This window comes from Caenorhabditis remanei, chromosome III (genome assembly GCF_010183535.1).
Source record: "Caenorhabditis remanei strain PX506 chromosome III, whole genome shotgun sequence".
Taxonomy (NCBI): Eukaryota; Metazoa; Nematoda; class Chromadorea; order Rhabditida; family Rhabditidae; genus Caenorhabditis; species Caenorhabditis remanei.
In genome coordinates, this window is record NC_071330.1 from 8982481 (window position 1) to 9006461 (window position 23981).

General features: G+C 35.9%; 5 protein-coding genes across 5 annotated transcripts; 2 read left to right on the top strand and 3 right to left on the bottom strand.

The window, feature by feature from the left end:
• Positions 1-3980: 3980 nt before the first annotated feature.
• On the top strand, positions 3981-4626 carry GCK72_010154 (uncharacterized protein; the record flags this gene model as incomplete). Its single annotated transcript, XM_003104149.2, has 4 exons — positions 3981-4078; positions 4131-4233; positions 4304-4409; positions 4454-4626. 4 exons carry the CDS (start codon positions 3981-3983, stop codon positions 4624-4626), a joined length of 480 nt encoding a protein of 159 aa, XP_003104197.2.
• Positions 4627-5230: 604 nt separating this feature from the next.
• Positions 5231-7424, top strand: GCK72_010155 (uncharacterized protein; the record flags this gene model as incomplete). The annotated part of the gene is made up of 5 exons (XM_003104041.2): positions 5231-5340; positions 5386-5488; positions 6886-6989; positions 7038-7149; positions 7194-7424. The coding sequence occupies 5 exons, from the start codon at positions 5231-5233 to the stop codon at positions 7422-7424; spliced, it is 660 nt and encodes a 219-aa protein (XP_003104089.2).
• Positions 7425-7587: 163 nt separating this feature from the next.
• GCK72_010156 (uncharacterized protein) lies at positions 7588-9814 on the bottom strand (the record flags this gene model as incomplete). Its single annotated transcript, XM_003104117.2, has 7 exons — positions 7588-7802; positions 7849-7963; positions 8014-8730; positions 8777-8999; positions 9049-9197; positions 9249-9413; positions 9461-9814. The coding sequence occupies 7 exons, from the start codon at positions 9812-9814 to the stop codon at positions 7588-7590; spliced, it is 1938 nt and encodes a 645-aa protein (XP_003104165.2).
• A 6451-nt stretch (positions 9815-16265) lies between these two features.
• GCK72_010157 (uncharacterized protein) lies at positions 16266-18391 on the bottom strand (the record flags this gene model as incomplete). Its single annotated transcript, XM_003104008.2, has 3 exons — positions 16266-16520; positions 16601-17813; positions 18132-18391. The coding sequence occupies 3 exons, from the start codon at positions 18389-18391 to the stop codon at positions 16266-16268; spliced, it is 1728 nt and encodes a 575-aa protein (XP_003104056.2).
• A 4454-nt stretch (positions 18392-22845) lies between these two features.
• On the bottom strand, positions 22846-23674 carry GCK72_010158 (uncharacterized protein; the record flags this gene model as incomplete). Its single annotated transcript, XM_003104152.2, has 4 exons — positions 22846-22932; positions 22980-23337; positions 23447-23520; positions 23567-23674. 4 exons carry the CDS (start codon positions 23672-23674, stop codon positions 22846-22848), a joined length of 627 nt encoding a protein of 208 aa, XP_003104200.1.
• Positions 23675-23981: the final 307 nt, after the last annotated feature.

Sequence of the window (23981 nt, forward strand, 5' to 3'; positions counted from 1 at the left end):
GGCTTCAACCAATTTCGCACCATTCATTTTCACCTTCTTCACTGGATTTGTTGCCAAACGAATCTCATTATACACACGCACACGCTTTTCTTCTATTCTCTGATCGAAAAAGAAAGCAGAGTGTGGGTGGGGTGAAACCAGGTGTGCAATATAGACATCAGTCAGATGATGAATTGAAGTTGAAGCAAGATGAAGTAGATGAATGAGAAGAACAGACTACAAAACAGGCATTAATCAGAATGAAGCGAAAGAGATATACTCCAATGGGTTAACCTGAATTTCAGTAATAGAAGGAAGAATTGAATTCCCAATAAGTTCTGGTTAGAAAATAGAACACATATTTTAGTTTTCTCTAATTATAATATGTTATGAAAACCAAGTGTACTTTTCAATAGAACTGCGTCATTGTAGTGATATCACAAGGGAAAAACGAGCAATATTGAGATATAAACTTATTTTTATATGGTCATTTTAAGAATGAAAAGAGAAAAAAGTACAACTCTTCGTTTTTTACCCGTAGGTGCGAGTCTAAATGCCGCAGTTATTCGATTATAGCATCTAGAAAGTTCAAAAAAAGAAAAGAATACTCAAAAATAAGTTCTATAAACATTGGTAACAGTTTGAACCTAAAGTTTGAACTCATGTTTATATAGTGGCAATGATAATTTATGCCAATTGACACTTTTTTTTGTTCTAACTTTTTGAGCTCTAGATTTTCAAGAGTTCGTTCTCGTATTCCCACATTCTAATCGTCTTCACTTGTATAGTTTCTGAACGGGTTATATAATTTTAAAATCAACATTCAAGACGCCCACAATCCTTCTATTTCTAAACTTTCTGAAGCATGCTCTATAAGTATGTCTAGACTAATAACTTCGGAATGTTTCTTGTAATTCACACATCCAGAATCATTCATTTTTATGTTCTCCGATTATTGAACTCATTTTTCAAAAGATTTTTGTCTCTTCCAGTGATCCGAAAAGATCTGAAGGTTTAACTGAGTTTCCATATTTTTCAAATAACAAATGGAATATCAGTGACCTATTCTGTTGACATCAAATGACGAAACATAGATTCACAGAGTATAAAATATCAAAAAGTGAGGTATACTATTTAGGCCAACTGATATCTTTTCGCTTCACTACCTTTTTCTTTACCTCTCTCGTTTCTTCATTTTCTTTCTCTTCCTTCTTTTACATAATCAATATATAGCTTCTGTTGGTTGTCATGTTCACCCAGGTGTGTCTCTTTCCCCTCTCAGCTCACTTCTTCTTTTTTTCATAATAAGTTAGAGGAAATCGAAGAAATCTCTCACTTCATCTCTCATTCGTATTACGTAACTCTTCTAGTCCTTTTTGAAATTTTTATTTGGAGGGGCAATTGAAACGTTTCAATTATCACGACATTTATCAATTTAAAATTAGAGATCATTCATTCTGAAAAAATGAATACATTTATCTTGTTACAATAGCAATACGAAGAATAGAATTCATTCGGAAAACGAACAATATGGCTCAATTGGCATTCTTCAAATCGAACAAAACCCAATAATTTTAACTTCACCTGTTATCATGCTCTCAAATATATTCTCTGTCCATGAGCTTTTCGAATTTTTATGAGACAATTCAGTTTCTGAAATCTCTTTCAAATGACTATCCGTCACCTCGGAAGAAACAGAGATCAGAATAGAAATCTCACTGATTTGCAGTTTTTTTTCCAAAAGTAACAATACAATGCTCGGTTTTATTGTATCGTTTTGAATTTCCAGATGTCTGAAAACCAAGTAATGGGGGTTTCGTATTAGTCTACCTGGTCTGCAAAATACGAATCAAATGAAAATCTTTCGGGGAATCATCGAACAAAGAAACATATCATGTATATTAGGAATACAACATCCATATCATCCAATTGCAAATCCTTCTCAACTCCCACATAGTTCCTTCTTTTTAAATTTTTTCTTTTCCTATTCGAAACAATAATTCATTTGTTATATCCACGGTAAGGTAGCTGTTGTCGTCAACAAATTCTCTCAGTTTTCTCCATCATATTTCTATTTTTCCCACTATTTTTCCCACTGACTTATTTTTCTGATACGAAGAGAACTGACTTGAAAAAAGAAAAAGAGGATCACTCTTTTTCTTGCATTTCAATGGTTAATCAAATCCTTCTATTCATCAGTAATCCCATCTTTTGTAATTCGTTTTCTTATTATTTTCCCTTTTCTTTTCGGAAAGATCACTAAAAATTGTATCTTTCACACGGAACAATGAGAATTGAAATGAGGTTTTTATGAGAGAAATCCAAAATCTAGAAGCTCGTTGAGCCACTTCTCGTCAAGAAAATTTAATTATATATTAGTCCTTAGGTGTGGTCTCGTTTCCTCGTTTATTCTGATTCCCATTGGTGTACACATTCAAATACACACATCTTCTTCTCCTTCTCCTGATTCTTTCTCTTTTTTGTGTGTTCAATTGGTTTTTTTTGCAGAACTACTATGAATGAGACGATGCCTTCAATGAACTCCTCATCCAGTTTTTACGACTTTTTAGGTAAGTATTCTTCTCTAAGCGACAAACTGATGACTACAGGAAAAAAATCTTGTGGGAAGTTTATTTATTAATGAGTTGATATTCTGATTTCCCGGCTATTTGCTGTCAAAAAATTCCGATTCGAATCGAGAAACCCAGCCTAGAACTAATAAATAACTATAATGAGTATTGTAAGAATAAACAAAAGAGAACTGAATTAACACTGACAATGTCCTCTGAAATATGCTTACAAGTGTATATTTTTAACGTAATCCTGTGATCATCGCTGTTCCGAACAACACAAAACTCCGCCCATTCTCTCCATGTCTGATTCCTATGGGAGTTTCTCTGAGTCACGTTCGAATGAAGATGAACCTGATATTTCTCTTGGTTTCTCCTTTTTTGTTGATATTCTTCTCTAAGCGACAAACTGATGAGTCAACTAGGTGGGAGTAGTAAGAGAATCTGTTAATTTCTCATATATTTTTGAAGTGATACTTCAAATAATACAAAATACAAAAAACGTATTGATACAACTACAAAAATATTGTCAGAATCCAATCATATGAATTGGACTCTGGAATTGATATTTGTTTGGTCGGGATGATCTTCGGAGATCTCAAAACTAACATGTATTTCAGACATTTTTCTCTTGTTGCTCAAAAACAACAACCCAATAATGCATTTTTATACTTTTCACAAAATTATGTGCAATAAATCAATCAAAATCATGATATTATAGTTTATGTTATTACGATAATTTGAATTTTTCTTCTAGAAAGCCCATAAACCATGTAGAAAGTTTTCAAAACGTAATTTTTTTCACAAGATAGTTTTGTACCTCGTTTTGCGAAAAAACATTGCTTATAAAAGAAAAAGTATTGGATTAGTTGAATTGAATCGACTATTGTTTGAATAGGATACCTGGACTAATCTACCTACGGAATCAGCCCATGTGGCATACGCCAGTATCCAACAATTGGTTCCCTAGCTGCGAAAGCTCCGCCCACTTTTTCACATCCTCCAGTCCTTGAAAAGCATTTTCGAGAGAACACATCTCCCGTTTCAGCCGTTTCCCCTTTTTTTCCTAGCTTTGACTTCCCTCTTTCTTGTTACAGATTCCTCAATGGCCGAGAGATCCTCGTTCAGTTCAAGACCTGCTACATCGAGTTCTTTCAATAAAGAAGGTACTCCAACTAGCTCGGTGAGTGTTCTGAAAGTGTCAGATTACGTTTTTTAGATATAAAGTTTGTATAAATATCCTCATGCTTTCTCTTCTACTTTATTCAAGTTCAGTATATAGATATACTAAAATACAGTCGCGTCGATTGATTATTTTTGATAACCGAAAAAACAAATCAGTTTGGGTCCAAAATTAGACAATTGAAATAGCCGAATAGCAAAAATTCCGTAGCTGACCAAGGCTCTCCACTTCTCATATCATTACAGAACATGTTTCCGTCATCCACTTCGGAAGAATGTATTTCTCAATTCACACTTCCAAACTACGTGGAATCACCACAGTCAATTCAAAGTTTGGACACTGGAAAGTATGAACAAAAACTCATAAATACAAAAAAAAACTGAATTTGTTAATTTCAGTATACCGAAGAAAGTTCGAGGAGATCTGGATCTTACTGGACTGGAGCTCATGCCATTTTTATTCAAAGCTGCTGATAAACTGCATGCAATCAAAGATAAACAAGTACGGTTGTTTGCTCTGAAATTATTTTAATAAAAAACTCCCTTGGTTTATGAATAAGTTGATATTTTAGGCGAAGGCAGAGGGAATCAAGAAAAGATTGATTCAGTTGCAAAACATGTTTAATGAAAATAAGATACCCGAACATCTCATAAGGAATCTGAACTATGTCGTCGATTGTAAGTGATTGTTCAATCTTTCTGAAACTCAACTTTTTTTTCAGCCATCGAATATGAGAACTATCAACAAGCATGGGAACATTATAACAGATTTTCTCAGAGTATTCCAGAAGAAATGTCTAAAAGCTGGTTCTGGTTGTCGTCTCTAAAAATGCTGATTAGCGAGTTGAAAGGAGCCCAGCGGATTGGCTCTGCTGGATCACATTTTCGAAGTTAATAAATATTAATATTCATTTTAAAATGTTCCCTGTTTTGTAAATATTATTTCATCAGTGTGCTTGATCCTCATTCACTTGTTGCCTCCAATTTACTGCTAATTGTCTTTTTGAGCCCAAAGGCCAGGGTATTTTGAATAGGGATTTTCTAATAAATTCTTCGCGATAAAATATTATTTCTACAGTATAAAATACAATGTTTCCAAGAAAAAGGCTAGAACTCAAGCCGTTTATTGGCCTGCATTTCGAGGAATTTCAGTTTCATTTCAACACGATGATCTACCTAGGAAAATATGAAGTACAACGACAGTTGTCTCACTTGGGATTCGTAAACCATCTGTATTTATCGAACGTTTCGTGTTGGTTTTCCCTTTAACAACTTGACCTTTATAGGCCTGGCGCGAATTTGAACATTTCAATCTACAGAGTGCGAAATTCAAACATGCTCTTCTCCATTTTTGATTAAACTTGTCAATTCCCACATTGTTTTTTAAACAATTTTTGATACAGGATTCAGAATTGTTCCCTTACTTTCGCCAAAAAATTATCTTTAGATTTTTTGTTACCAACTTTTAATTAAACTATTATTCAACTTCCGATTACACAATGACACGTCAAAACTGTACTAACTCTGAATCGGCAAACTTCCGCAGGGCATTCATTTCTCAACAGAAAGAAGTGGAGACAGTGGAGTATAAATATACTAGACTAATAAAGTTTGTTTATTTCATATGTCCAACTAATTAATTTTTTAATTGCAGTGAACCTACAAAAGTACGTGTAAATGTTGATCTCAAAGCACCTGATCTCTATCTCTTACTACGAAAAGCTATCGAACGGTTATATGATTTCAAATGTTGCAAGGTAGGTATATACCGTGAAACCTGTAATAGAAGGGCAATTTTTTCTACTTTTCAACTCTTCTATAAGAAGCTATAAACACCTCCTCACTGTCCATCTATAATAAAGTTTTAGTGGATCTTCTATTACTGGTTTTACGGTATCAAACTGTCCTTTGAAAGTTATACGGATGTCTTTAGAAAAAAGCAGTGTTGATCAGTCAACGATTCATGAATTATCAGCTATTGTTCACGAATGAAACAATTGGCGACGGTCTACTTGCGAGTTTGAATCAGACTTGCAAAATTCCGGGCCGGCCCGCCGGCCCGGGCCGGATTTGAATTTTTGAACTTTTTTCACTACAATTTTTTGTCCAAAAATTTATTTTCTGAAAATTTTTCATATTTTTCCTCAAGTATATTTTTCAAAAACCTTCGAAACCTACAAAAAATTGTTTTTAAGAAATATTTTTCAAAAAAAATCGGGAAATTTTCGAAAAAAAAAATTGAATTTTTTTCAGTATTGAACATCCGGGCCCTAGAAATTTTCATTCCGGCCCGACCCGGCCCGGCCCGTTGCAAGTCTGGTTTGAATCATGTTATTGATGGTAGTTAGCGTTCACATATAAATAATTGCTAATGCATTATAATGATAAATTTTCAGCAATTGAATTTGAGGACTACGATTGCGCAAAGGTTTTTCTAGAACCACTCAACCAATTTCGTAGTATTGAAGATGAGACAAAGAACTGGAACTGGGTTGATGCAGTCAACTCTCTGGTCCAAGCATTGACCCATAAGCTTTGATAGATCGCTGTTGGAAATTTACGCTGGAATAGTCCTTTCACAATGTCTCCTCGTACTTTTGTTCAAAGGCGAAGAATCAAACTTTCCTAATAGGTAAAATTAATTTAAATCATTGAGAAAATTACTTTCTGTCGTGTGATCTTGTATATTGATAATAAATTTGATACTTAATAAACATTTAACTTTAGTTTTTGTTAATGTGTTCTATAACCGCGCGGTTAACGGTTAACCGCACAGTTTGTTTAAAATTTAAAAAAAAACCCTATTATGCCTGAAAAATCGACGCACATCTCAAACAAATTTCATTCACGAGGTAAATAGTGGAAAGGGAAACAAACTATACTTTGCTGAAGATAAATACTTTCAGTAACATAAATATATTTTTTCTTTCTGCTACCGAACATTTTTTAAATGGATTTAACAGAATTTTCATTCTAAACTTTCAAACGACAATCCGAAATAACGGGAGCGCGTGTTGTTTATCGTAAATCTACAATAACTCGACTCCGAGTTCATCACTTTCTCAAATTATCAATTTTCATTATTAATTTTCATTCTGTTGTAAAAAATTCAGACTTATAATTTTAAGTAAATTCCCATTATACCATATTACAGATGCATCTATCACAAGCTCTCGCTCGAAATTTAAACACTCGGCACTGGAACCGACGTATTTGGGAAGTCGGGTATAGAGGACAAATTCTTCCACAACAGAAAGCGTAAATTTATCTTGACTACAATAAAAAGTAATCGTTCAATTTTTTCAGAACAGGCCGTCCCGATTATCCTGTATCGGCGAACCGTGTCAACATACTGCGCGAAAGACTTGCAAGAGAGCAAATCGTTATGAATTTGCTCACTCGCCCATATTCTACAGCCGTTAGTTTGTTTGCAAATGACAAGTTTTTAATTCATCAATTTAGGACGCAGAATTGACCTATCTTAGTTCTCAAAAGAATGTAAAATCATTGGAAGAGTTACGAGTTCAAGAGTTCAAGAACCTCGAAGCTCAACGAATGCCAGGAAAACCGAAAAACACTGAAGGTTCGAAAACGACGATCAGAAAGCGGGCGAACGTCGGAAATCTTTTACATTGTCACACAACAGTTGAGGATTCTTTATCAGCCCTCGGAGACAGAAAACGATGGGATTAAAGCAACTGTACCGGAATTTTAGTAGTTTTTTTCGATATTTGTAGTTGCTTTACAATAAACCAAAATTAAATGAAGTTCATTCATAAAAAAACAAAAACTTAACAATGAAAACATATGTTGTGAATAGACCCTATTTTAATGAAAAATGAAACTGTATCAAAAACTAATTCTTTAGAACATTCAAAAACGCTTCTTTGGGGATCTGTACGTTTCCAACCATCTTCATTCTTTCCTTTCCTTTCTTTTGATGACTCAATTTTTTGTTCAGGCGCTCCATTCCACCACCTCCAAAATTTCCTTTTAACAATTGAGAAAAGTCACGTTTCATTGGTTGAATAACAATTTGAGAAAGCGCTTTGGTAGAAGAGCCGACGCATGCTGAAAACAAAAAGTAGGACTTCTGATAGTGAGAAAAATGACAAACCTTTTATCGTGACTTCGAACTGTTGCCGAGGAATTTCTCTTTTGAGACGCTGAACTAAAGTTTTCGCACGATCACGAGCCATCGCTGCTGGCAAAATCTGTGAGAACTCGGTAACCTGAAATCTTTTTTTTAAATAAATTCAGGAGTTTACACACAAGTGCTTACCTCTTTACTGTTGATTAAAATTGAAAGTTTCAATAATCGAGTCTCCTGCCATCCATCTGGCTCATAATCGAAAGATGCGTATCCACTAGTTAGTTTTTTGAGCCGTTCGAAAAAGTCAACAGCTACCTCAGCAAGTGGCAGTCTCCATAAAATCATGAGACGGCTGGTGTCAATCGATGAAATTTCTCCACGCTCACCTCGACATTCAGAGCATAAACCGTTTACTGTACCCATCATTTCATTGGGAACAATCATTCGAACTTTTACCATTGGTTCAAGGAAGGTTTCTACATCACTTTCCTCTGGAAACTTGCTCGGATCTAAAATCCGAATTTCACTCATTCCGTCGTATCGCTTCTTTCGAATACTTTCATTATCTTTGATCTTTGCTCGATATTCCACACTTGGTTGACATAAAATAACGCTGGCATCGTATTCTTGCGAAAGGCGAGCTCCGAAAACTTCCATATGTAAAACTCCAAGAAATCCAATTCTCCATCCTAGTCCGAGTGCTTTACTTGCATCTGGAGTTACAGTTACAGATGAATCATTCAGGCAGAGTCTCTCAACAGCTTGTTTTAAACTCTCATAATCAGCAGTGTCCACTGGGAACAGACCAGCATAAACTGTTGGTTGGACCCCTTTGATTTTTGCGAAAGTTTGTACGGATTCTTTGTCAGTTTCCGCGGCGAAAAGAGTTTCTCCAACAACAGCTTCCTGAAATAACAGTTATTTACCATATTCAGGAATTAATAGTTCTTACTTTCACTGTTCTCATATTGCATACTAAATATCCGACTTGTCCTGCTCTCAGTTCAGTGCATTTCGCCATTTCCGGTCGCATCACTCCTACTTCAGTGACATCATACATCTTATCATTTTGGTATGAACGAATTTTATCTCCTTTTTTCACGGAGCCTTCTTTCACCATTATATGAGCGATGGCACCTCGAAAATGATCGAAATATGAATCGAAGATCATTGAACTGAATAAATTATTGTTTCAATTTTTCGTTAACCTAAAGTTTTCAATACCGGAAAGGGGCATCGATATTAGCGATAGGTGCTGGAACCCGCTCAATAATTGCATCTAGAACTCTTGCTACATTGAGCCCGCTCTTTGCAGAAATACGAAGACACTCTTCAGGATTGAACTCAAACAGGGTTTTCAACTGGGTTTCTACCTGAAACCGTGTCGCATTATCTATTTTTGTAAAAAAAAACAAAGAACTCACTGATTTGATATCAGCGCCTGGAAGATCGATTTTATTGATGACGGGTATAATTTGAATGTTCTTTTCAAAAGCTAGCCAGAAGTTTGCAATTGTTTGCGCTTGAACTCCCTGATTGGCAGCAACGAGAAGAAGAATCCCATCGCAAACTGCTAAGCTTCGAGATACCTGAAATATAAACAATCATTTAATTTCAGAAAAAAGTAATTGTTAACCTCTGCTGAAAAATCTACATGACCAGGAGTGTCGATCAAATTCAGAAGAAATCCATTGTGTCGTAAAGCAGCTGTTTGAGCTTTCACAGTGATCCCTCGCTCTCGTTCAACTTGTAATTTATCCAACATTTGCTGTTGTCCTGGAGGAACGGCTCCACACAATTCTAATAATCGATCGGCAAGAGTTGACTTTCCATGATCAACATGAGCCACGATTCCGAAATTTCTGATTTTATCCGGAGTGAACTCGCAAAGATTTATTAACTTGGTAGGATCCCCTGCAGAAGAATAATATCTCCATATTTCCCGTAATTTGAATAGATACGATTGTTTTAACAGCTTTCCCCGACTCATAACATGCCTGAAAATCACTTTTTTTTTAAAGATGTGATATTTTCAATGTGCTTAAAAACGAATATTTGATTTGAATAAAAGAACAACAGGGCTGCTCCATTGCCACGCTCAAGAGATAAGAGACGCAGGTAAATCACTGATTTCTCAAGAAGGTGATCGCTAAAGTGAGGCGAGAAACTTTAAAAACTCACAAAGTTATTTTAATATTTTACATAAACATACTTTATTCTTCAGAAAATGCGGAGCATTAAGAGTAATTCAAAATAGAATGATGTTGTTGGATCGTGTAGTGATTCTGACTAATTTGGAATTCAGTGTTAAGAATTTGGAAAAAAAATGAAGAAATGACCGAAAACAAGCAAGTTTCGAAATATTGATACAACTTTAAAAATGGGATGAAAGTGTGATGGAAAGGAATTAGACAGAGAGATTGTTCGAAAACACATGGAGAATCAATGGTTATCATGTAATGTTTTTCAAGTTCAAATACAGTTTAATCGAGGATGGTAACGTCGTCATCATCTAGAGTAACAACTTCCGGAACTTTCGGAGCGGTAGAAGTTGAGGCTCCGTTTTGAGAAGAGGATCCACTGGAAGTCGATGGTCCGGCAACATCCTAAAATTATGAATTTAATTTGTTTAAATGTCTTTTTTCGGCTTACAGTCTCCTTTTTTTCAACAATCTTCAACTCAATTTCTTCTTGTTCATCTCCTTCTTGTTCAGCTCCTCCTTGCCCTTCATCATCACCATCCTGATTCATTTCTTCTGCATTATCTAGGTTTTCAACACTCTGATTGCCATCATCTTCTTCTTCCTGAACCTCATCTTGCTTCTCTTCTTCTCTTTCTTTCTCTTCTTCTTCTTCTTCTTCTTCCTCTGCTCCTTCCTCCTCTTCTTCTTGAACTGGAACTGTTTTCTCTTGTGCTTCTTCTTCTCCTTCCTCTTCTGGTTGATCTTCTCCTTCGGCTTCTTGCAACTCTACCTTAACATTTCCAAGTTCCACTTCTTCTCCTTCCTCTTCTGGTTCATCTTCTGGTTCCACTTTTTGCAACTCTACCTTAACATTTCCAAGTTTCACTTCTTGCTCTTCCATTTCTTCTTCCTCTTCCTCCTCTTCTTCATCTTCTTCCTTCACTGATTTCTTCTTCTTCGGCACTGGCTCCTCATCATCCTCAGCATCATCCTCAGCAGCATCATTGTCACTCTTTTTTTTCGATTCTTCTTCTTCATCGGAATCACTGTCAGGACGGATATCTCCTCCGGCGAGTCTTCTTTTCGGTGGACTTTTTCCCGTTCTCACATTTCGAGAAGATGAGGAAGCAGAAGAAGACGTTGCTATACTTGAAGACGCTGCTTTTTTGGATCTACCGGCTCTGAGTGCGGCTGATTGCTCCTTTTTTTCGGTTTGTTTTTTCTTCTTTTCCTTGAAATACTCTTCAAGGATCAATGGATCAAGAATGTTTTTCTTTGGTTCCCAAGTGTTAGCACTGAAAATGAAAGCATGAAATCAGATGTTCTAATTAATATCTTCGAACCAGCTGTATCTTTAAATTATTGCAATAAACTAAATTCAGAGAAGGCAATCAATCACAGTACCTTTATTTAGTTAAAGATGTACAACTTTGGAAGTGTATCACACTGTCCAAAGCTATAATTTTTATACAGTTTCAGAGTACAACATCATTTTTGTAGTTGACAACTGTTTTGTACGCGTACTTTTGAAAAGTTGTTTTCTCTTTCAAGTCGACATAATTTAGTGCAAAATAGTAAGATTTTTGATCTGTGGACAGTTCCTTTGTTTTTGCAGGACCCGCCGTCGATCACTAACTTACCTATGATCATATCCAAGCCATTTGATCAAGAATTCAGTCTTTCCCTGAAAGAAATCAATCATTGAAACTACACTTCATTTCTCTTCAAACTGAGCTAATTCATTTCATTTCATTCTGCGTCTCTCTCAACCTCATCGACTGTTTTATTTTTGCAGAAAAGAAAAAGGGAAAAGATTAGAAATGAATAAAGAGTATTGGACCACAAGATTATCAACATACCTTTATTTTCTTATCATCCAGAATCCTTTCGATGGTGAACAATTCCTCACCACCACCACTCATCGTACTGAAAATTCAAAAATGAGATGGCAAATGATAAAGGAGTCAAAGTGGGAAAAGATAAGAAATTATCAGTTTTATATAAATGTTTGTCAATCATCGAAAAACGATTTGAATAAAGAAAAAATACAGATTCAATGGAAAATGGAAGACTTTCAAACTTTTAAGTTACTGATGAATTCAAAATGGATTATTTTGGAAAACAGTTTCATTGCAGTTACATAATTGATTTCATTCACATTTTGAAAGCGTATTAACCACTTTAGAGTCATGCTGAGATTTATGTTGAAAAATAGACGTGATCCATATGATTCAATTGTTTTTGAAAAGAATGCAGAATCTTTTTCATATTCTTATCAAGATTAAAGATTAAATAGAATGTGAAAATGAAAATAAGTTTCAGAACAAAAGCCCATTAGTTCGTTCTTGTTTACTTCTGAAAATCATGTAATGACGGGAACCAAATGAGTTGTCAAGGTGGTGTTTGGTTCCTAACTCAAAGAAAACTACTTCTTCTGTTAGAATTAATTATAAAATGTTGATGAAAGTGAATCCTTTTTGCACTATTTGCTGAATATCTCTCGTATCATATGTTTGTGATCGTGAGCTGAAGATATTAAAAAGGACAATCATTCCTTGGAATCATCTGAACTCTGTTTACACTGTTTACCTGGAACGAGGTGTTAATAATGAACATGAGTTTTGAAAGAATGGGAAATTCCCAATTTAGAAAAAAAGAGGGAACTGACATTAGAAATGAAAACTCATTGATAGAGAAGACAGCGAGAACGAAAAGAAGAAGAAGACGAAAGAAGAGAGACGGTGACAACGACGACGACATCGCGCCTTCGTTTGTTTGTGTGTGGTTGAGAGAGAGAGAGTGAGAGGAGGTCTTTTTTTTCTTTTCCGCACCGCCCGCCTGTGGTCTTTCCCTATCTTGTACGACTTTTCTTTCTCAGCGTCTCTCCCGCTCATAAACTATTTTTTACTAACTCTGGTCACCTCGGTACGCACATTCGACACAGGCAAACCAACGGACACCCAGTACATCAACAGTGGTTTTCTTTCACTCACTGACTTCTCTTTTCTTCTTTTTGCAAGGTTAACAGACGACATTTATAGAGAACGAATGAGAGAAAAAGGGATAGAAATATGGAATATTAAACACATGGACTGGAAAAAGGAAAAGAAGAAATTCAATGAATATGATAATTATACATCTGTAGTTGTACGTCTGTTGTTTTAACTAATAACAACGAAATGATTGAAAGGGATTACTGTAAAAACCAGGGATATGCCTTCCTTCGCACACTTATTTTCATACTTGCAAATTTACGGCCCGGCCCGGCAAGGCCCGAAGGCCCGGCTTCAAAAAAAAGGTACCTATTTTTTACCAAATTTTTTGAAATTTTACATTAAAAATTTCAATTTTTTGATGCATAACTATCTTTTGATTGAATTCTGAAGTATAGTCAAAAGTTCGACATTTTTGGGAAAAAATTCAAAAAAATTCAAAAAAATTCAAATTTCCGTTCAAAATTTCAGTTCAAATTTTTCAGCCGGGCCTTCGGGCCGGGCCTTGGAAATTCTCGTCACGGCCCGGCCCGGCCCGGCCCGTTGCAAGTATGCTTATTTTCAATCAGGGATATTACCAGTCCAAAATTATCTGTTCCCAAAAATTCAATGCATATCTTTCTCATCACCAGTTGGAGGTTTCTGTGAGAAATGGGCGGAGCCTCGAGAACAAGCAGCGTGGAATTGATTTAAATAAGTTGGAATAAGGATAATATTCAGAATAAGATATAAGGGAACTTAGTGGGCAGCCTTCTCAATTTGAATATTTTTGAAACATTGGGAGAGGGCTCAAGCTTCTAACTTCAACTTCGAAAGGTCCCTTCTGGCTATGTTATATATTCTCTATTAATAAGGTATGCCTCTCTTTTTTCAACTTCCATTTCTTTCCGGGTCTATTTTAAGATGAGGAGTTTTGGGAAAGATCAAAAGTAGGGTAATATAAGCTTTAATCAAAAAACCGAGAGCTTCTAATTCTGTGCTGAAACATTCAAACGTACAAAGTAGAGTGATCAGTGTATGGAAGAAAAAAGGGTTTCATGATTAATCTCAGTTTTGTAGACTAAAAATCTCCTAGTCCGGAAATTGTAGGTTGATGGTATACCAATTACTGCCCGCCAATCAATTAGTTTTATTAGAGGAAATCCAGTATCACTTTGCTAGATGAACGAATTTGGAACATTTGCAGTTTTAGATAGCTTAAAACATATGCAGTGTGATCCCGTGTAATTGGAGAATCATGATAAACACAGAAACACTGGCAAGTAGTTTCAGCTATCATATTCTGAAAATGTCATCATTAATAATTTCAGAAAAAATGTTTTTTCTTTTTATGAAAAAAATAAAACTGAAAAAGGGACGGAGCCTAAAATTTAGAAAACTTGTGGACTTCTTCGGTTTTTAATCTGACTGCTTCTTAATCAGACATACTTGAAAACGGGAATATAATACTCGTTAAGAGATTTCGGGTGGAAAACCAATTTACTTTTGGTGTCTAGATTTGCTGGAAAAATGAATGCATATTGTTTAGAGTTGGATCTTGCCTAATGCAGTTTCTGCTCATCACAACACAGCCTTTTCGATTGAGACTAATGTTCAGAACTAAATTTAAATGGAATGAGAACATCGAATGATATAAAGTCCAAAATGCTAAGTAAGAATGTTTCAAAAACAAATGAAAAATATCAGTGAGAGTAATGATTTCCTTCAAAATCCAGTCGATAGGGGTATGAAACGAGTAAAATTAGAAAGCATATGTTTCTATTTTGTTTGCTGGAAGCTATGTTAATTCAAAGAACATTTTAAGATGTTTAACTTTCATAAAATGAAAGCGCCGTTTCCATCGATACAGAATCAGTAACCTGAAATTAAAATAGGGAATATAGTTGATATGGGAGACTAGATACGATCCCTCACGAGATGTACTAGTTTATATTGGAGGAAAAAATATAAGAAAATTGAAAACTGAGAAAAAAGCATTCGATAAACATGTTGTCAATTACAAAACTTTGAAAATTGGGCAATACAATCGGAATGAACAGTGGAACTCATAGAAACGGTCCTTCCTCGTATCCAGAAGCCACTGATGGCAATGTTGAAATTTTTAAAAAACATATGTAGGCCGCTACTGTATACTAATTTATTTAGGGTTAATAACCTTTCCTTCGGAAATATGCACTCCCAGCCGTGATATACAGTAGCCTTGATTTCCGGTTTCTGACTCCCTCCTTCCAGATAAGAAGCCCAACTTTCCCGATTTCTTTCTGGATTGTTTGCTTACGATAAGATCACGGTCAACTAGTCACTTTTCTAAGACGCTTCTCTCAGGTAGCATTTACCATGCTTAAATCTAAAAACTCCTAAATGTCTTATTAGGACAAATCATAGTTCCTCTGAATCTTTATCTGAAAAGGTCATCGGGGAACTATACGTAATTAAAAATATCAATAGGAATTACTACCAGCAGCTTATACAGTTATCAACCAAGACACAACTGACATCAACTTCAAACCTATACATATCTGAAAATTTGGAAATTACTGAATTATAAAGTATTATTTATTGGGATTCAACAAGTTAACAAGGTGTCAAATTTCTAGATTGAGGTATAGTTCTTTTGCTCAAAGTAGAACTTTTATTGGGATTTCGAAGGTTTTGATATGAACCTGAAAACTGGACAGACAGTTATAAACTTTATCGTATGAATATCTAGGATTTTATTGTAGAAGGATTTTATTGTTGGAGATTTCCTAATGCTATAATTCAGAAACACACCTTCCCCACTTCGATTATTGATGTCTGTCCGAATAAATTCTGTATACTATTTATCAAAAAGGAAAGTTTAGTTTATAAAATTCATTTAATCATTTAATGAGAAAATGCAAACCGAGAATACTATGAAAGCAGTTACCAATATGAGGCAAGAGATTTTCTAGAAACAGTGGAAAAGCTATTTACAGAAAAAAAAGTTTCAATAAATGGTAACAAAAGATTAGGCAAGAGCAATAAAAAGAATGAAAAAAAAAAGAGAAACCGTGCGATTAAAAAGAGCGTAAAGTCGTTAAAACTGCATGTTCAGTGAGAAAAAAAACCTGTTTGGAGAGGAAAACTTTAAAAATTGGAGGATTTGGAAAAGAAAAATTGGCATTTACTATATTTCAATTTGAGATAACGGGGATTCAATGATGACGAAGGAGCAGGTGAACAGTTGTTATAAACTCAAAAATGTAAGAATAGAAGTTTCATGGAATCCTCACACTAAATAATTCTATCGTACTTGCTGAGAAGGATGAGATGGAGTGGGAACTGTTACAAGTTTGTTTTCTTGAATCTGTGGTCGATGGGCTTGGGATTTATATTGATCCGAGGTCATTCCATTCACTGTTTTCATTAGTTTTGGAATACTCATAACAGGATAAGAACCAATAGGAACCAGGTTATCCATAATGCTTTGTGCCGGTTGTCCGTTCGGAAAAACAATTGGATACGATCTAGATGGAATTTCGAAGTTTGGACGTTGGTGCTGAAACTGAATTATGAATACATTGTTCTTAGTACATATATGCTTATATCTAGGAACTAATTGACAAACAAAGTACAAACCTGTTGGTGTTTTACTGCAACTAGTGAATTCTTCTTTCGATTCCATGCATTTTTCAATCCATCCGTATGAAACTGAGCAGCGCAAAGCATTTCTGTGTTTGTCGTTCTTTCCCTTTCAAAAAATTGATTCCTCTCGTGAATTTGTTCGACTTCTTGTGTATTAAAGTTTGCACGCGTCCTTAGCACTACTTGGATTTCGTTCAATCCTCTTTTGGCTGAGTTTAGTTTCTTTTCAATATCTGTTTGTATAAATTCACTGATAACGATTTGCAATCTCATTTCAAGCTCTTCGGGTGAGGCGTCTTCGATCCTCTTTTCTTCTACTCGATCCGTTTCTCCTTTTCTAATATATTCGAATAACTGATTTCGATCCATTTTCCGCTGTTCTTCCAATTTATGTAAAACCATACCACTGATATGTTTGATAGTCATGGCATCATTCTGTTGAGATTGGAGTGGTAATGGAGCGTAACTAACTGTACTGTTTGGAACCAATCTTGTCCTTTTCTGAGTCGGGTTATGATCCATTCGGACAGTTTCATGCAGAGAGGGAACTGATTCAGACGATGAACTTTGCTCCGAACCGTTGCTATCAGATCCTATATCTTCTGATGGCCCTTCCTTTTCTAATGCTGGCATATCGTCATCTACAACTTCGTGAGGCTGTGAACTTCTCTTCTTTTCGATTTCCATCTCATCAACTCGGTCGATAGCTAGTCTTTTCAGATTGGATGAATCTCCTCTTGGAATATGAACTTCATGTGGAGTACATCCATTGATTACTCTATTTGTTCTAATCAATAAACGAAGATTATTTTCTTGTTGTTTCCTTCTCTCTTCAATCATTTGGTTATCAAACTTCTCGATATCCAATGTTATTTTTTCACTTGGCTTCAATATCATCTCGAACTTGAGCCATTTTTGATTTATGTTATGTGCGTGGTGAGAAACCGAACGAAGATTTGCATGTAGTTGATTACTTTCTGGTTTTCTCCGACTATTTCTCAGTTCCAGTGTCATATATTTTCTGTTGATTTGGAAATAATTCATTAGGTCCTCCGTAAGTTTTCCAATTGTAGTATTCGCTGTGGAGAGAATCAATGTGTCATTGATGTCAATTCGACGTTCGGATTGTCCCGTTTGGATTCCGTCCGGGCAAGTTATTAGGCACAACATCAAGTCCGTCGTTGTATATTTTGCAATTTTTGCCTCACTGAAAGAATATTTTTGTCTATCGAAAATGGATTCCGGGCTTCGATTATTTCTCATAATTAGTTTTTCAGACCCTTTCTAAAAATCTGTTAATCTTCGAATTTAAGACTTTCAGTTTTTTCGAGTTATAAACAGATTCAAATATTTTTTGAACTATCGGTTCTCTTACTTTAGCAGAGAGTGGAGATATTTTTCAAACAAAGCCAATTAGAATCCTTTATTACATTCAAATTTGGAGATTTTCTAGAGAAAATTAGTCGTCCTTATGGGGTTCCGAAGAAACTTTTCGTTAAAAAAACCTCACGAAAAAAAAACTCACAGAAAATTGGATAGGGTTCGGTTCTTTTCTTCCAAAAGATAACTTCCAACTGCACCACGAATCAAAAATGAAGGTCCCGCATCACGTGCATCGCGCACTTCACCATGAAAAATTGATTCTTCACTTGGATTTGGTCCAGTTTTTTGCTGTGGGAACTGAGATATTTGTTGATACTTTGAAAAGGGATTGCGATAAGCAACATCCACAAGAACTTCGAAGGGGGCAGCCATATCATTGGAAATATTTTCTGTGGAAGCCATTTCTGAAATTCAGAATTTTCAAGTAAAAAAGGGAAGATCCAAAAAGAGACTAGGAAGAAGGGGGAAGCAGTGTGAAAAGGAAAATTGAAGTAAAAGAAGGAAAGTTGACTAGGAATAAGTTCTTCGATTTTCTGTTAGCGAGTTTGATAGAGAATATCTTGAGAAATCAGTTGAAATCCAGTTACAGTAATCCCAAAAAACAGAACATACCTGTTTCGAACATTACAGAAATTGTTTGTATCATGACTGTTAGATCTCAATTTTCATTCCAGTCCATCATATTATTTTTTAAGAAATAAGACTGTGTTTTGAAGACAACACATTCAAATCTGAACCAGTATAAATCTAAATATCATATTTTCAATTGATCATTAACTATTTCTGGTAACAATTATGCTGGGTTCCACATAATTTTCCTCAGATCTAAAAAATCATCGTATTCTTCGAAAGCTACCCTTGATACTAGTTGGGATTCGACTGGTACAGCTTTTTATTCAAAACCCCTATATACGTGCTATACTTGTCGAAATGTTATCTACCATCAATTGATATACCAGTTTCCTATCTTTTCCTCACTCATCCAATCCTAGAATACAATAATGTAGGGCGTTACAGTACCAGTATCGATTGATGTTGAATGGAGGAAACGTGTTTTGAAGCAGCAAAGTTTTGCAGAGAGGACGAAGGAAAGAAGAGGGAAAATGGGGCTACAGAACGATGATGGGGGGAGGCAATCGGCAGTTACGAAGAGGCATAAAGAATCCGAGAGAGACGGAGAGAAGTGGCAGAATACACAACAAATGAAGGGGGAAATATTCAATTGACCAACCAGAGAGCAAGGGTCCGCCCATCCATTGAGAGGAGTCTTTGCGGAAAGGCGGTCCGTTGTACGTGGTGAGGAGATACCGTAGTCCCGGCTGCCTAACGTCCTTCCTCTTGCACGATTATCGACGAAGCGGGGAGAGACGAAGAGAAGAGATGGAGAAGAGCGAATGTGCGCGCTCTCTTCGCTAATACATACAGAATTTTGTCCCAGTGCTGAAGAGAATTTAGAGAGCCAAACAGATAGTTTCGTGAAGCAAGAGACGCAGAGGTCAACCCACTGGACCCTCGGCTCTCGGAGCATGTGAGAGTAGTGTGTCCCCAATCGATCAATCATAGAGTAATGTAGTGCCTAGAGAAACCTTATATCTCCCATTCCTCTCAATTCTGTCATCAGAATGTAAACAATTAAAAAGAAGCGGCAAGGCTACCGTAACCCGGACTCCGCCCACTTTGTCTCCGCGTCTCGATGCTCGCTTTTCCCCTCGTTTCTTGGCCGATTCGTTTCGATTTTATGTGAGAGAGAGTGTGTATGTGTAAATAAATGGTGTCGAAGGGAGACAGAGAGCGGAAAGAACGACGACACCAGGCGCACGCATATATATATATATATATATTTTGAAGGAAAAAAATAAAAAATGAGAGAGATAGAGAGACACAGAGAATACATACAAAAACAGAAAATACGGAAAGAGTGACCTTCTCAATGTGCTGTATTGTTGGTGACGAATAATTGAATGGATGCGCAATGAAGAGGAATACGGTAATTAGATTAGAGAGATATTCTCTTCTTTTTCTTCTTCTTTTCCGACCAAAAGCAGTTTCGATTTGATGGATTTTGAAGTGGAGAGAGATAGACGAAAATGTTTTTAATAGAAGATTACGGTAGTTTTATGAACACCATTTACTGTATATTTAAATAGTTAAATAAAATATAAATATAAATATAACACATTATTTGGTTTCTGAGAAAAAAAACAACATTGAAAACGTATGATTAGGCTGCATACGAATCTGAAAAATGAAGAAGCCATTTTTGATATTTCAGAACTGAAATGTATATCTTTTCAGCAAATTACAAAGGATCGCAAGATCTGCTATACCAAATTATTCCACAAATGTCAATAGGGTTACGGTAGATTCTCAATCATATGAAGAGAAGACCACTTTGGAGGAGAGAAATGCAAACAATCGAGTCCTTTGATATGGCACAGAGTTGGTTGGACTTAGCTGCAACACTACCATAAATAGCAAAATTACTTTTTTAAACTGATAATGAATAACGACGGCTGAAATTGTATAATTTTGGAATCGGCATCGAATCATTAAAGAGTACGGTATTCATTGCAACGCTTATATCCGTTCATCATGTGATAAAACAACAATTTTCCACTCAAATCCACAAGTCTCCTGAAATTTGAATTTTCGAAAATGAATCGAAAGTCCACAAGAATTAAAACACTAAGATGATTAGATTTCAGTTCATTAACAGATTTCTAATGATAACTACTGAGTCGGTGACGATAAAATTGCGTCTACTTCGTTTTACAACAATGTGTTGATGAGCCCATTCATCTGTTTATCTCATTTCCGGTGTATTTGTGAAGAATTATTTTGAGCCGATTCAGGTTTAGTGGAACATTAATATCGAGTATTACAACACACCATTTTACCATTCTGTTCAAAAACTCTTGATTCCTGCAAACAGGAGATATTCATATTTTCTATTCGAATACTCATTTTCTCTGAACATCAGCCTCGACTTCTTTTGCACATGTATTATGGTAATTCAATAACTGTTGCATAAAGATATTAGCTGATTCGACACCTGGAAAATCGGAAACTACTGAAACGTCCCATGGCTTCTTTTGATTGTGAGATGCAAATCATCATTGTTTAATTACTAAGATCTTCCATAATGACCGTATTTCTTGAGTACGTGGTTGTTCTTGAAATGCCAATTGTATTCAATATTTCGTTTTTGATCAGGAGACTCCGCGGCAGGAATCAAGAGAAAGAGCGAATCTGAATTATCAGTTCGAAAGTTTGTCAGAACTGACGTAGGTTCAGCTATTGTGTTATAGGATTTTTCAATATAAATTAGACTAGCGTCTCCCGCCTGCCGGCGGGGTCCGCTATGCTTCCCGGGCATTCAAGAGTTCCAGGGCCTGCGGCCCTGAGCCAGAGTAGAATAGGGCCTTCGGCCCTGCTGCCCTGCGTCAACTTTCGGCATTCCATGATCGCCCCCAAGAACGGGAATTGCCGCCGTCTACATACCCCTAATTAAAACAAATGGAAATGAATTTGTCTTGGTCACTGTTCTAGGCCTTGGTCATTGAAAGGTCACGAATGTTTTTTCACTAAAAATCACTTAAAAATCAAAAATTTTCTAGCCAAAAAAAGTGACTTTCACTTTACGGTTCATAGCTCGGTCATCAATGATGGTATCACATCCAAATTTTCCAGGAATGGCGGGACAGACTAATCCTAATCGCCCAAAAAAGAATCAGGTGAAAAGGTGAAAAACGGACAAAGTTATTAACGGTCAACAAAGCGTGACATTTTTGCTAGTGAGAAATGAAAAATTGTAACGTTTTTCAAATTACAAAACATTCACCCCCCATACCTAATGGGTTTAAGAAGAGAAGGTTGCAGAATTTTTTAACAAAGCGAAAGAAGAAAAATGATAATTTATCTGTATAAGAATGTTTTATGAATTTTGACTGAAAAAATGTTTCCAAAAAAAAATTGCGGGAGTGAAAAATTCCTGACTCATAAAAACAAAAGAATAGAAGTGTACATTCCACCGGTTGTGAGTCATAAAATTCAAATTGATCGAAAGATTTGAATTGAAAAGAACTTCAGGCTGGAACACATATCTTATCCATATTGATAACGAAACTTTATTCACTAAAATATCAAGGGGCACAGTTCTCACAATAGGCAACTTAATGACAGCCGTCTGTCACGACACCCAATTAGTGTCACTCGTGTGAGACTTTCATTGATGAATTGATCACTTTCAAAATCTGATTACTGTAAAACACAAAAAGTCACTCTAAAATTAGAGAAATGGTCAGTATATGTGTATGATTAAGAGTCGTCAGTTCTATGAATGTCCATGTTGCACTTACAATAACCTATTTTTGAACGGTTCTTCGTGTTTTCTAAAAATAGCTATTCAATTTTCTTGTTCATATCAACCTTCTAGCTGTCCTGAAGAGATTATACAAATAGTTATTTTTCCAGATTACGGATTAGTTAAAGAAGGAAAATACTACAGTGAGTTATTTTTGATTGCATCTTGTGCTCTCATCCTGTGTTACTTAATTTTCTGTTTCCTTTTCACACCTATGAGGAAAAGATATATGTGAGGAGGAAGAATGGATGTTTCTTCCGACCCCCCCAGATGAGAGACTTTGTGTTGTGCGGTAGAAGGAATTACGGTAGAAATAATATATTTCATTGATGCAGCGGGTTGAGAAACGATAATGGGAAGCATGAAGAGATGAACATTTGTTACTATTCAAGATTGAAACAGAAAAAGCCGAAAGAAATCAAACAAGTTTTTTCTACATTTTCATTTCAGTTTTTTACAAGTATGGAATGATAGATGTTGGAATTCAGCAGAATTAGAAGAGGCTTTTTGTGATGCCGTCCGGAATTTCGTTCTTGTGATCTTTTAACTGCGCGCGTGATTCATATGTTGCAATTGCAACCTGGAAATAGATGCTTCTAAGAAATCTGAGAAGATGTGAGGACTCACTCTTTGTCTGAATTCATGCTGAAATTCTCCACGTAGTCCGATATAATACACTTTTGTCTCGTCCTCTCCGAAATTAGCAGCGATTAGAATTGACAAATGATGAACGTTTCCAAACTTCGAAGCTTTCAATGGATAATCAACAAGTCCGCGTGGATCTTGTTTCAAATCAATCTCCTGATCTGCCTCAATACTACAATCGTCAAATGCCATTGCCTCTCGATCTTTGAATAAACGAATTTTTGCGGGATGTGATCCATCTTCATCTCCGATTATCGAGAGACCGGTCAAACGTACATGTCCTGTGAACGGAATATTGAAGAGAAGTTCATGATCACAATCACTTTCCACAAATTCAGTTCTGCAAAAAATGTTTTGCCTAGATTGTGCATTTTCAGTTCTCTTCTACATCTTTCTGAAGGCATTCTCGCCGAATCATGTTTTTTGGGCTTTGCAAAATCTGAACTTACTTGTCATCTCGATTTTCCATCACTTTGAAAACTTTCTTTCCGGCGCCATCCACTGATTCATTCAGAGTTGTCACCTGGAATGACGTGATCACGTTTGCTCCCTTTGGTTTGTTTCCTTACCCTTTCCATATCAATGTAACTGACCATATCGTATCGGTGCACGTCGTCTCCGGAGACTTCCGGAATGTGCTCCGCTGCACAGTTATGAGAATGTCCATGTGAACACATGTTACGTTTTTTTTCGGTCTGTAATTCAACTTTGTGGAAACACTTTGGCTTTTGAAAACATTTTTAAGTATAGGTTTTTTTTTTCTACCGTCAGTGAAGCGAAATGGGACATGTCATGATTTTGAAAAAAACATTTATTGGGGTTTTAATTTTAAAAAGGAGGTACAGTGCTTCAAGATGTTTTAATACTGCGTGAAGAACGAAAGATAAAAAAAGAGGATGAGATTTTCAGAAAAAAAGAGTAGAGCTGTTTAAAAGTAGCCAACAAGATTTGAAAATTAAAAGCAAGTTTGCGAGAGAAGTTGAA